At 63.7% G+C, this 13,090-nt stretch overlaps 4 protein-coding genes across 4 annotated transcripts; 3 read left to right on the top strand and 1 right to left on the bottom strand.

The window, feature by feature from the left end:
* Positions 1-3,989: 3,989 nt before the first annotated feature.
* Positions 3,990-5,969, top strand: EMIHUDRAFT_112162 (hypothetical protein; the record flags this gene model as incomplete). The annotated part of the gene is made up of 3 exons (XM_005785059.1): positions 3,990-4,682; positions 4,725-5,523; positions 5,650-5,969. The coding sequence occupies 3 exons, from the start codon at positions 3,990-3,992 to the stop codon at positions 5,967-5,969; spliced, it is 1,812 nt and encodes a 603-aa protein (XP_005785116.1).
* A 405-nt stretch (positions 5,970-6,374) lies between these two features.
* EMIHUDRAFT_44722 (hypothetical protein) lies at positions 6,375-6,851 on the bottom strand (the record flags this gene model as incomplete). The annotated part of the gene is made up of 1 exon (XM_005785058.1): positions 6,375-6,851. A coding segment is annotated over one exon (477 nt), but the record flags the coding sequence as incomplete, so codon positions are not given.
* Positions 6,852-9,460: 2,609 nt separating this feature from the next.
* Positions 9,461-10,386, top strand: EMIHUDRAFT_230458 (hypothetical protein; the record flags this gene model as incomplete). The annotated part of the gene is made up of 3 exons (XM_005785057.1): positions 9,461-9,600; positions 9,851-9,930; positions 10,373-10,386. 3 exons carry the CDS (start codon positions 9,461-9,463, stop codon positions 10,384-10,386), a joined length of 234 nt encoding a protein of 77 aa, XP_005785114.1.
* Positions 10,387-10,697: 311 nt separating this feature from the next.
* On the top strand, positions 10,698-11,891 carry EMIHUDRAFT_230457 (hypothetical protein; the record flags this gene model as incomplete). Its single annotated transcript, XM_005785056.1, has 3 exons — positions 10,698-10,808; positions 11,704-11,743; positions 11,824-11,891. The coding sequence occupies 3 exons, from the start codon at positions 10,698-10,700 to the stop codon at positions 11,889-11,891; spliced, it is 219 nt and encodes a 72-aa protein (XP_005785113.1).
* Positions 11,892-13,090: the final 1,199 nt, after the last annotated feature.

The following is a 13,090-nucleotide window of genomic DNA, read 5'->3' as shown; positions in this document are numbered from 1 at the left end:
CAGCGCCGATGAGCTCTCGGCTGCCGCTGCGCTGGAAGCAGCGGCAGCGGCAGTGGCGGCGGCGGCGCTCTGGTGGCCCAGGCCCGGATGGGCCGCGCCGGCGGTGAACGCGGCGCCGGCGGTGGACGCACGCCCCGCCGGGAGAACGACGTGCGCCCGCGCCCTCCCGGCGGCGCCAGCCCGCGGTCCTCGTGCGCGGAAGGGCGGCGTGCGAGGCGGGGGAGGTGGCCGCAGCGGCGGCGCCACAGCCACGGCCGCCGCTAGCTCGGCCAGCACCTCCTGCACCGCATCGGCGACACTCTTCCGACCCGGCGAGCTGGGGAAGGGCGCCGCTGCACCCGGCGAGGTCGGGAAGGGCGCTGCTGCACCCGCTGCCGGCGGCGACTCCAAGCCGCTGACTTGGCTGCCGGTCCGGCTCGCCGGCGAGGAGTCCTCGACTGCCGCCACGGCGGGTGGAGGGAGGATGGCCAGGTCAGCGGGACGGTGGGAGAGGGGGGGCGGCAGCGACGCAGGCGAGCCGCACGCGCGCGCGACTGAGGGAATCGTCGAGAAGGACACCATAGGTGTCACTTTTCCGAGGCGCCGTTCACAGTGTGTGTCTTCTTAGTGTGTGTGTGTGTGTGCTTCTTAGATCTCGAATGCAGTGAGCAAGGACGGGCGAGCACCTAGGAGCAGCGCGCACCCGCGTTGTTGCGTTGGACTGATAGAGGACGAGTGGTGCTCGCGACGCCGCGGGGCCGGCGATGTGCACTCGGGGGGAGAGAGAGAGCACTCGGGAGCTTTTTTTGACGATTGATCCCGAGTGGCGTTGTTTGAGAGAGATTTTTAGAAGCCAACAAGAAATGTGTGACACACAGTGATTTGGGCTCGGCAGCTTGTCGACTACCGGCCGGAGCCGGAGTCGGAACCGTAGCCGAGATGGTCGTCGAGGGTGTCGAATATGTCATTCGCCTCGCTAGTAGAGCCGGTGCCGCATGAGTCTTGGTCGGAGGAGGAGTCGTCGGAGGAGCGGTCGGACCGCTCGCGTTGTTTGAGAGTGTGTTGTTGTTGTTTGTGCCGTTCACAACTGACAACACTCTCTCTCACAACTTGTAGTTCCATCCTTTGTTGCGTCGGACTGTAAGGAGACGACGCCCGTGATGCACTCGGGAGTACGGACAACAAACAAACATCTCTCTCTCTCGGAATTATAATGTGAAAGATGTGACCGATCGATCTTCGTGTGGTGGGCAAGCACGCGTTTGACACGTCTCGCGCGCGCGTGAACAGGGCTCCAGGCCCCAAATGACGTGTGAGTGTTAGAGTTGTTTGGTCTTGCTAAAAATCTCTCTCTCTCGCGTTTGGTAGGACCGCCGCCGCACATAACGCCACGGCATCATCTCCGACGACATCTCCGCCATGTACCAGTGGACGAGCCGCTGGGCGGGATTCGCCTTCCTGCGGAGACGCTTTCCGTCCCTCCTCGCCATCTTCCGCTTCTTCTACTACTCCGTCGCGGCCACTGCTGCGAAAATATGGTTTAGAGATGGCTGCGGCCTCTGCGCGTGCTAGGGAGGCCGCTGTTGCGGCCAGGGAGGCGGAGCGGGCCTCAGCTGCGGCTTCAGATTCGAAGGCTTCCGCCAAGGGCCAAGGGCCAAAGATCAAGGTCAAGACCCATCCAAAGCCACCAGCAAAGACCAAGGGCCAGCTGATCAGCGCGTGGACGACCGACACGCGCGGCGCGGCCTGCGCCTTTCGATACGCGTGCGCCACTTGCCAGCATAAATGGCACGGCATGGGCCTCCAGCTTCCGACGAGCACAACATGCCCCGGGTGCAGCCAAGCAGGGCCAGTGACGGACCACGGTTGGGGCTAGAGAGAACTGTCGCTCGCGTGGATGCCGGGTATCACACTTACACTTAACCGAAGAGAGAGAGAGAGAGAGAGAGAGAGAGAGAGAGAGAGAGAGAGAGAGAGAGAGAGAGAGAGAGAGAGAGAGAGAGAGAGAGAGAGAGAGAGAGAGAGAGAGAGAGAGAGAGAGAGAGAGAGAGAGAGAGAGAGAGAGAGAGAGAGAGAGAGAGAGAGAGAGAGAGAGAGAGAGAGAGAGAGAGAGAGAGAGAGAGAGAGAGAGAGAGAGAGAGATCCACTGTGCAGCGAAGCAAGGGCCGCGAGAAGCAAGTAGCAACCAAACATAGAGCTGGGTCCTGGGTGCTGGGACCGACTACGGCTTTTACCGGGCCTTGCACTTTAAATGCCGTGGGGCTCCTGTCGTTAGACGTGGAGATGCGAGGGTTGCCCCCCCTTGCCCCACCACGACCTCGTGTGTGCGTGGAGAAGTTTACCTTACCTTACCTTTATGGCGGGGGCCGGGGCGACGGAGGCGGCGCCGTATCAAACACCCGTTCGCGGTTTTCGGACTCGTGCGCACCCAAAACTGACGAACTGTTCAAAATATCGCGGCGACGAGGCGTGTGCCCACTGCCAGCTGCGCAGCCAGTCTGCGTGGCAGTGCGAGCGCGCCGCGCGCGCGGTCGCGAATAACGTATACAGAAACGCGGCGAGGGCGCGGCGAGGCCGGCGCGCGGCCCCTGTGTCACGTCGTGAGCGCGTCGACGAGCAGGCCGAGCCCGTTGCCCGCGATGGTCGTCGCGTGCAGCACTTCGTGGTGGCCAAAGACGGCCGAGTCTGGCCACTCGAGCGCCTTGAGCAGCAGGCCGATCGCGTACACGCCCCAGAGCGCGAGCCACCACGGGTGGTGCGGCGCCTCTCGCCACATCGCGGCGAGGAGCAGCGCCATCTGCCCGCCAAACGTCAGCACAAAGGACAGGAAGAGCTCGCGGCGCGGCGTGATCCGCTCGGGCGAGATGCGGACACACATGAGGCCGAAGAGGGCGACGTTGGCGCCGAGCAGCGCGGCGTCGGCGAGCGCGACGCGATGCGGCGCCATGATGCCGCAGACGAGGAGGAGGTGGTACGAGGCGGGCACGCACAGCGCGGCGCGCCAGTCGTTCGCGTGCAGCCGCTGCTCCACCTCCAGCGTCGACGGCGCGTCGTACGCGGCGCCGAGCCTGCGGTCGAGATTGTGCAGACCGTCGGAGAGGACGGTGTTGAGGTACATGGCGCCGACGTGGCAGGCGCGGCAGGCGAGCAGCCTCGCGTCCCGCGGCGAGCCACCACGGAGGTACGACCACACAGCAAACGTCCCGTAGCCAAGCAGCGCGGCCCAGGCGAGGCCCGTGCGGCGAATGAAGCCGTAGAGCGATCCGCGGTACGTCGGGCGAGTGTCGCCGTCGGAGAAGTATTTCGGCCGCGGCATTGCGACTGCGTGGCGACTGCTGCGACCAGTGGCGAGTGGAGCGGTGAGAGGCCCCCGCAACCAAAAAGTAAACATTTCGTTTGATGGGGGGGGCGACAGGGAGGATATGGCCTTGAGTTATGTGTACGCCGACTCAGGGTGTGTGGCAGCCCGCTGGCTGTGTGTCTTGTGAGCTTGTTTGTGTCTGTGTGTCGCTCGTGCGTGTCGTCATCATCTGTCCAGCGTCCACCCATACCGCGTTGGTGTCCAGTCCGAGCCTGGCTGTTCTTCACCTTTCTACCTACCTACCTAGGTGGATATCCAAGGCTAGCTCACTATCCGTCTTTATGGCCTGGCGTTTGTTTTTGTTTTTTCATTTTTGAAGCTTAGCTAAGCTCAAAAGCAAAACGCGCACTCACATCGAGAGAGATTGTTGTCACATCGATGCGCAGCCTTCCAGCCCCGGGGCACGCGTCCCTCCTTCAACTCTCAAAGTTGGCCATCAATTTTCGGCTCCGCCTGCTTCCCCCGGCCCCATATGGCAGACGCGCTCCTGCGTGGCTCCAGTTGGAGCTCGAGCAGCGGGTCGAGCGACCCGCACGCCTCCGCCGCCGACGCTTCGACCGATGGCTCCTCGACTCCCCCGATGCCGTGCGCTGTGGCCCCTCGGCCGTCTCCCCGCCGCCGGCGCGAAACGCGAGCGCTGGAGATTGACATGGCGCTGCCGGGAGCGCCACGCCGCGCTGCCTCGCCCGCATTGACACCCGCCAAGACGCCCGCCCGGGTGCCGGGCGCAGCCAGCGTGGGCTCCGCGCCTGCCGAGGCACGCGCAAAGCGCACTGCCCCGGCCGGCTCGCGCGAGAATGGATCGATCGATGTCGACATTGTGGATGGCTTCGAGTTTCGATCGCAGGCATCCAACTTGTCTGTTGAGCCGGCCGTCAAGATGAAGCGCCCGCGGGGCAAGAGGCGAGCGCCGCGCGCTCCCGCCCGCGAGCTGCCCGCGGCGACAGAGTCTGTGCCAGAAGAGGCCGAGGGCTTGCGCCTGCACCTCTCCAGCAGCAGCGCCACCGGGTACAAGGGTGTGTCGAAGGGCGAGGGGGGCAACCTCGGCCGCTTCCGAGCGCAGACGTATACGGGCGGGGAGAGCAGTCACTTGGGCTTCTTTGACACGGCGGTGGACGCGGCGGTTGCCTACGCACGGTCGGTCGGCGCCAAGCGCCAGAAGTGCGTCCTCCCCGGGCGCGAGCAGCAGCTGCAGCAGCGCGACCCGCAGCAGCTGCAGGAGGGCGACCCGCCGCTGCTCGAGCGGGCGTCTCTCCAGGCGCGCCGCCCCAGCGCGACCTCTGCACACATTGCGGCAGCTCCGGCCACCCACCCGCACCCTCGGCGCGCGTGGCCGGCCACAGTTTAGCGGCATGGGGTGACTTACCGCCGGCGCTGCATGTAGGTTTACTCGGCTGCGCACCTGCGCGGCCCGCAGCCCGCAGGCCACCTCGGACAGCACGCGCAGCCAGGCAAACGGATCCGCTTTGCGAAGCGCCCTTTCGACTGCGAGGTCGAGGCGGCGGCTAGGATCGCTTCGCCGGGCAAGCTGCCGACCTCGCTTGGAGCGGCTGCACTGCTGCCGCGACGAGTGCCGCGCCGGCCATCGACCGCACGCGACCGCGATCCTCCCGGGGCGGAGGAGGCACCGGCGGCGGCGGCGCTCCCGAAGGCGCTTGTCGGTGGCGAGGAGCCGCCGCCGCCGCTGCCGGGCCGGCGGATCCGCGTCTACTGGCCGGCGGAGGAGTGCTGGTTCCGCGGGCGCGTGATCAGCAGCAGCGCTGTGGTCGGGCAAACGATCCAGTACGACGATGGCGAGACTAAGCGCCACTTGCTGGATGTCGAGGGTTGGCAGTGGGAGTACATCACCGTTGGCCGACGGAAAGCGGCCAAGCCAGCAGCGCAGCCGGCGGCGGAGCCGGCGGCAGCAACAGCGGAGCCGGCGGCGGAGCCAGTAGAGGAGCCAGCGGCGGAGCGGGCGGCGGAGCCCGCGGCACAGGAGCCGCCGGAGGAGCTGCATTTGCACCTCTCCTGCAGCAACACCACCGGCTACAGGGGGGTCTTCAAGGACGCGCACGGCCGCTTCTACGCGCAGCACAAGATTGGCGTGAGGACGGTCAGCTCGGCCTCCTTCGACACGGCGGTCGAAGCGGCGGAGGCCTACGCGCGGTCAATGAAAGACCCCGCCTCTCTCGCGGCGGCCGGTGCGAGTTGCATCGCGCCGCGCGCCGCGCCTCCAGCCGCTCGAGCGCGAGCTTCGACGGTGGCAAAGGAGGCAAGCGCGAGTGCGAGCCGCCCGCAAGCGCGACCGCGAGCCGCACCTAGAAAAGGCGGAGCTCCCGTCGCCGGCAAGCACGACCTCGAGCCGCCCGCAGCAGAGGCGCTTGCGGAGGCGCCCGCGCCAGCTGCCGCTGCGGCAGCGGAGCCGCCTGCAGCTCTGGCGACGGGGGAGTCGAGGAGCGCAGCTGCACCGCTCCCGCTGCTGCCACAGCGGCCATTCCGACCTCAGCCCTTTGGAGGCGGTCACGCGCCGCTGTCTCTGGAGGAACGGATGCGGCTGAGCGGGGCGCCGCCTCTCCCTCCGCTCCGCAAAGCGCAGGCGCCCGCACAGGCCACGGTCGCCACCGTCGTCGTCACTGCCAGCTTCTAGCTTTAGTGCATGCAGCATGTAACATATGAGAACTCGCGGTAGAAGAGCACGGGAGTCGATGTGTGCTCGCCTCGCCATGCTAAGCTCCACGGTGTATGGGGCGCAGCCGTACTAAAAGCCGGTCTCGAGCTACGGCTCTAGTGGGTCTAGAGGTGTAGAGCGTCGAGAGCTAGACGAGCGCGAGAGGTGTGTTGAAAGTGTGTCGTTTTGGTGTTTCATAACATTTTTGCCCCTCGTGCTCGCGTGACGTCGGCTCCCGAGTCCCGCGCCTCCCGTGTGCTCCGGTACACAATGTATGCACAACCCCCCCCCCCCCCCCCCCCCCTCTCCCAGAGAGAGCCGCGGACCGCGCTACACACGTCATACCTGGCCTCGCACGAGGCCGACCGCGGTGCCGGTGACGCTTGTGAGGGCTAGGTCCACCAGCTTCGCGCCGATGAAGGTGCAGCCGTCGACGTCGGCCAGCGAGAGGTCGCACGTGTGGAGCGATGCGCCGGTGAAGTTGGAGCGGGCGAGCTCGGCGGTTTGGAGGTCGACGGTACGCAGCTCCGCCCTGGAGAAGTCTGACTCCCACACCTTTGCGCCCGTGAACTTGGTGTCAACCAGCCTTGCGCCGACGAAGCTGGCGCGCGGGATCGTCGAGGAGGAGAAGTCCGCGCCCTCGATGACGGCGTAGTCGAAGCGCGCAGCCTCAAGGTTTACGCCGTCGAGGATGGCGCCGTGCATCTGCGCGCCGACAAACGACGCCGTCGTGATGGCGGACGAGTCGCTCAATGAGGCGCCCCGAAGGTTTGCGCCGTCCAGCATCGCGCCGCTCAAGTCGACCCCGCCAATCATTGCGTTCTCGAGGTTGGCGCAGCGCAGGTCGGCGTTGCGGAGGTCTGGGCACGTGTCAAAGATGGCGTTTGGCCCCGCCAGCGCCGCACACCCGCCCCGCGACTTGCCAGGCAGCGGGGGCAGACTGCCGCCACAGGGGCTCGGCGGCGGCGGGAGCGTCGCAGGGGCAGCGAGCGGACTCGGCGGCGGCGTCGCTGTGCTGAACAGCCACCAGGCGAGCCTCCCCGGCAGCGTCGTAGAGGCAGCGAGCGGACTTGGCGGCGGCGGCAGCATCGCAGGGGCAGCGAGAGGGCTCGGCGGCGGCGGTGGCGAGAGAGGGCTAGGCGGCGGCGAGAGCGGGCCCGGCGGCGGCGGGAATGGGCTCGGCAATGGTAGCCACCAGGCGAGCCTCCCCGGCAGCGTCGTAGAGGCAGCGAGCGGACTTGGCGGCGGCGGCAGCATCGCAGGGGCAGCGAGAGGGCTCGGCGGCGGCGGTGGCGAGAGAGGGCTAGGCGGCGGCGAGAGCGGGCCCAGCGGCGGCGGGAATGGGCTCGGCAATGGTCGTCCTGCTGGCGGCGGGAAGGTCGCACCAGGGGCCGGCACGCTCGCGAGAGGCGAAGCAAACGCTGACGTGGTGCGTTTGACCATGCACACGAAGCCATGCGCTGGAAGGATCCCGTCCACTTGCGCGGTCTGAAGCTCGCACCTCCGATACCCGCCGGCGGTACCGAATTGAAGCCACTCGTAGGCCGTGCATTCAGTCATGCCGGAGCATTTGGACTCGCAATCCGCCATCGTCTTGAGCCAGACCTCATAGTGCTTTGACGCGGGGCTGCCCAAACTGGTGCACACGCCGGCGCGGCCGCCGGGTGCTGGCTCGAATGCCTGTGCGAGCGAGAGGAGAAACGCCGTCTGTGGCATGGAGGCGATTCCAGTCGAATGCACCACACACCCGGCCACAGCCACAGGCGGGGTTTCAGATTTTTGCCGGTATGGGTGTAAGCCGACTTTCTTCACCTCGTCCGAACCATTCCCTCCTCCACACTCTCCCAGTCCTGGTCTCGCGAGCCACAATGACCCCAGTTGGTTGGGCAACGGTGATGCAATGGCTATTAATTATCTTTTATTCAAAAGCTGATGTGAGAGAGATTAAACCAACCAAGGTCCTGCCTGAGAAAAGAGAACAACACAAAAATTGGTGAGAAAGAACGATAAGGCGCCGGAGAAGCACCTAAACTCAGACACCATCACGACTAACTAACCATCATTAGACCATATGGCTGCTCAGTGTGCCCACAGTCTCCATGCTTCCTTTAGTCCGGGTCTGTCCCCTGCCTCTGAGAGGACGCTCCATCTCCCAGTATCGTGCCGTCTGCGCGGGCGCACGGCCAGTGCACAGGACAGCCGCGCAGTGGACTGCTCCCTCAATTACGAGAAACTCACACGAGCCAAAAGAGGACCTCACGCCGAGAGGTCCTCCAACAGAGGTCCTCACGCAGAGAGGTCCTCAGACACGGCGGAGTGGGATTGTCCGTTGCGCGCCGGTACGCCCTTCCCGTCGACACCCCCCCCCCCCCCCCCATGCGCGCGCAGAGAGGCGCTTCGTTCGCATTAGGATTAGCTGCAGCCCAATTAGTTCAGCACAACACCTGCGAGAGGTCCTCACGCTTGGCAAAGAGGTCGCTCATGGATGGCGCTCGTGGTTGCTCGTTGCGAGAGAGAGATTTTTAGCAATACCAAACAACTCTAACACTCACACGTAATTTGGGGCCTGGAGCCCTGTTTTGTTTTTCTCGTTGCGCGCCCCCCCTGACGCCGGCCCGCCCCGCGTCGCGACGGGGCCGGCATGCCCTTCCCGTCAAGACATCACTCCGTCCCGCCGGCAGATCGAGCAGCAGTGAATATACCATGCACAAGACTCAAGAGCCCCCCAAATGATATGTGAACGGGTTTGTGAGTACTCTGCAGTTAGTGTAGTAAGGGTAGCAAGTAATAATACATTACACACTCTGCCCAGGTGCAAGAGATTCCCTGCCACACCGTCGCTTTCAAGCCCTTTTATTTTCATTCACGATATACCTCACGTGCACGGAATGACGTGTGAGGGTTAGAGTTGTTTGTTATTGCTAAAAATCTCTCTCTCTTTCTTTCGGACGGGGCACCGTCTTCACTAGGGGCGGGGAAGCCGCGCTGTGTGGGCGCTTTCTCGGTAGTTTGGAGTCACTGAGCTCCGCCCGATGGACGAAACTTAGGGAGAAGAAAAACGTGCCTCGCCCCTGTTCACAGCGCCCGGTTTCTGTCGGCTCTCAGGTCGCAGCTGAGGCGAGCTCCGACTGCAGCTACGTGGTCTGGCGTGAGCTGCGCCGTTGCCGGCAACCCTTCCGCAACCGCCCCAACCCGGCCGCGCCTCCGCCTAGGCGAGCAGTATGTCCCGCCTCAACTACTTCAACACGCTCACCCAGGCGCAGAAGCTCAACCAGCTGGCGAGGCGCCGCTGCCCTCGCCACACTCCGCCCTGCTCGCAGCCCTGCTCGCCAGCCGGCCCGCAACCGCCGACGCCACGGCCGCGGCTCGTGGCCTCGCCGCCGCCGCCGCCGCTCTCGGCTCCTCCTTCCGGCCCACTGCCGCCGCCGACCTCGCCACGCCTCGCCGCTGACCGCTGCAGGTGCCGCTTCATGCAGCGGTCCGAGTTTGCGAACGGGGTGGCGGCGATCGCGGGGAAGAAGATCGTCATCGTCGGCTGCGGCGCGCAGGGCCTCAACCAGGGCCTCAACATGCGCGATTCGGGCTGCGACATCTCGTACACGCTGCGGCAGTCGGCGATCGACTCAAAGGCGCTGCCTCCCTCCTGGCCCTCGCCCCGCCGCCCGCGTGCAGCCGCCGCCCCTCGCCCGCCGCGCCGCCGTCCACGGCCGCCGCCCCGCTGCCCAGCGCCTCTCTGGGCCCGCCCCACCGGCCCTCGCCCTCACCCTTCGACCTTTTAAGCGCCATCCTCAGCCCGCTTCACCCCCGCACCGCCACGACACGACTCCTCAGCCTCCTCCACACCCCCCCGCGGCCCGCAGCGCTACTCCCCAGCGTCCTCCACCCCTCCCCACGCAGCGCGCCTCTTACGTCAACGCCACCTCCAACGGCTTCGCCGTCGGTACGTACGAGGAGCTCATCCCGCAGGCCGACGGATATTATTAATTAATTAGCATTATTAATTAATTAATTGATTGGGGACGTACGAGGAGCTCATCCCGCAGGCCGACTACTATTATTAATGCATTTAAATATTTTTTTATCGGGGGCGTACGAGGAGCTCATCCCGCAGGCCGACATGTCTTTGTCTCTGTCTCTGTCTCTCTCTCTCTCTCCCTCTCTCTCTCACTCACTCACTCTCTCTCTCTCTCTCTCCCTCTCCCTCTCTCTCTCCCTCTCTCTCTGACCCCGCAGGCGGACATGGTGCTCAACCTGACTAATATCATTAATTAACTATTAATTAATTATTAGTCAATTCTATCCCGCAGGCGGACATGGTGCTCAACCTTACGCCCGACAAGCAGCACACGTCCGTCGTCAACGCGGTGATGCCGCTGATGAAGGAGGGGGCGACTAAGATATTAATTAATATTATATTAATTAATGTTAATTAATAGGTGATGCCGCTGATGAAGGAGGGGGCGACGCTCGCGTACTCGCACGGCTTCAACATCGTCGAGGAGGCACGAGATACGGGGAGATATGGGGAGATACGGCGAGATGTTTCGCTTCTAGGGCACGAGATACGGGGAGATATGGGGAGATACGGCGAGATGTTTCGCTTCTAGGGCACGAGATACGGGGAGATACGGGGAGATGTTCCGCTTCTAGGGCACGAGATACGGGGAGATATGGGGAGATACGGGGAGATGTTCCGCTTCTTAGGGGATGCGAGTCCGGCCCGACCTCACCGTCATCATGGTTGCGCCAAAGTGCCCCGGCACGGAGGTGCGCGAAGAGTACAAGCGCGGGTTCGGCGCGCCGGCCCGCTCGTCGGCGGTGTACGCCCGCCGTGTGGACGGCGTCTCTTCACGGCCCTCCGGCTGTGAACAGGCGTGCCGACGCTCATCGCGGTGCACCCGGAGAATGATCCGCGAGGCGAAGGGCTCGAACTCGCCAAGGCGAGCGGAGATAGGGGGAGATATGGCGAGATATGGGGAGATATGATCCGCGAGGCGACGGGCTCGAGCTCGCCAAGGCGAACGGAGCATCTCGGCTGTGCCTCGGCTGTGCCTCGGCTTTATTTCGGCTTTATTTCGGCTATCCTTACACCTCGGCTGTACCTCGGCTGTACCTCGGCTTTATTTCGGCTTTATTTCGGCTTTCCTTACGCCTCGGCTGTACCTCGGCTGTACCTCGGCTACACCTCGGCCGTACCTCGGCCGTACCTCGGCTGTACCTCGGCCGTACCTCGGCTGTACCTCGGCTGTACCGCGGCTGTACCTCGGCCGTACCTCCGCCAGGCGTACGCAGCGGCGACGGGCGGAGACCGCGCCGGCGTGCTGGAGTCGTCTTTCGTCGCGGAGGTCAAGTCGGACGTGACGGGCGAGAGGAAGGGCCTAGCCTGGTTAATTAACGACGGGCGGCGTGATCGATTAGGTCAAGTCGGATCTGATGGGCGAGAAGAAGGGCCTACCCTAGTTAATTAACGACGGGCGGCGTGATCCATTAGGTCAAGTCGGATTCTGATGGGCGAGAAGAAGGGCCTACCCTAGTTAATTAACGACGGGCGGCGTGATCCATTAGGTCAAGTCGGATTCTGATGGGCGAGAAGAAGGGCCTACCCTAGTTAATTAACGACGGGCGGCGTGATCCATTAGGTCAAGTCGGATTCTGATGGGCGAGAAGAAGGGCCTACCCTAGTTAATTAACGACGGGCGGCGTGATCCATTAGGTCAAGTCGGATCTGATGGGCGAGCAGACAATCCTGTGCAGTATGCTGCAGACGGGCGCGGCCGCTTGACACGCTCCGCTATGGGTGGATGGGTCAACAGTTCAGTACGTCATTTCTCAGGCGCGGTGCTCTCGTTCGACAAGATGGGGGAGAACGGCATCGACCCGTCTTACGCCTACGCTGATTAATTAGTTGATCCTCCATCTCATCGATAATTGATTAATTAATTAGGCATCGACCCGTCTTACGCCTCTAAGCTGATCCAGTACGGGTGGGAGACGATCACAGAGGCAGCGAGATATGGGGAGATGTGGGGAGGTGTGGGGAGGTCCAGTACGGGTGGGAGACGATCACAGAGGCAGCGAGATATGGGGAGATGTGGGGAGGTGTGGGGAGGTCCAGTACGGGTGGGAGACGATCACAGAGGCAGCGAGATATGGGGAGATGTGGGGAGGTGTGGGGAGGTCCAGTACGGGTGGGAGACGATCACAGAGGCAGCGAGATATGGGGAGATGTGGGGAGGTGTGGGGAGGTCCAGTACGGGTGGGAGACGATCACAGAGGCAGCGAGATATGGGGAGATGTGGGGAGGTGTGGGGAGGTCCAGTACGGGTGGGAGACGATCACAGAGGCAGCGAGATGTGGGGAGATGTGGGGAGGTGTGGGGAGGTCCAGTACGGGTGGGAGACGATCACAGAGGCAGCGAGATGTGGGGAGATGTGGGGAGGTGTGGGGAGGTCCAGTACGGGTGGGAGACGATCACAGAGGCAGCGAGGATCACACCGATATCTGGGGAGCGCGGCATCGCGACGCAGCAGGACCGGCAACGACTCCCGCGATGTGTCTGCCTCCTCAGGCGCTCAAGCATGGAGGCATCACCGGCATGATTAATGAGTTAGCTCATTGAGACTGAATGAATCACTCAGGCGCTCAAGCATGGAGGCATCACCGGCATGATTAATGAGTTAGCTCATTGAGACTGAATTCACCACCCAGGCGCTCAAGCATGGAGGCATCGCCGGCATGATTAATGAGTTTGCTCATTGAGACTGAATGAATTACTCAGGCGCTCAAGCATGGAGGCATCACCGGCATGATGGACCGCCTCGACAACCCGAGCAAGATCAAGGCGGCGGAGCCTGCGAGCGAGCTCAAGCAGGCCAACCAGTTCGTTGATTGGTTCCTTGGCTCGTGGCTAGGCGGCGGAGCTTGCGAGCGAGCTCAAGGCGATCATGAAGCCGCTCTACGAGAAGCACCAGGACGACAACTCCCCTACCAACAGAGAACCGAACCCTCACCTCTCACCCCTCGCTCACCCCTCACCCCTCACCCCTCACCCCTCACCCCTCACCCCTCACCCCTCACCCTCACAATCCTCTAATTTTAAG

This window comes from Emiliania huxleyi (genome assembly GCF_000372725.1).
Source record: "Emiliania huxleyi CCMP1516 chromosome Unknown EMIHUscaffold_164, whole genome shotgun sequence".
NCBI lineage: Eukaryota > Haptophyta > Isochrysidales > Noelaerhabdaceae > Emiliania > Emiliania huxleyi.
Note: the sequence above shows the minus strand (reverse complement) of the source record. Positions and strands in the feature narration are given on the sequence as shown.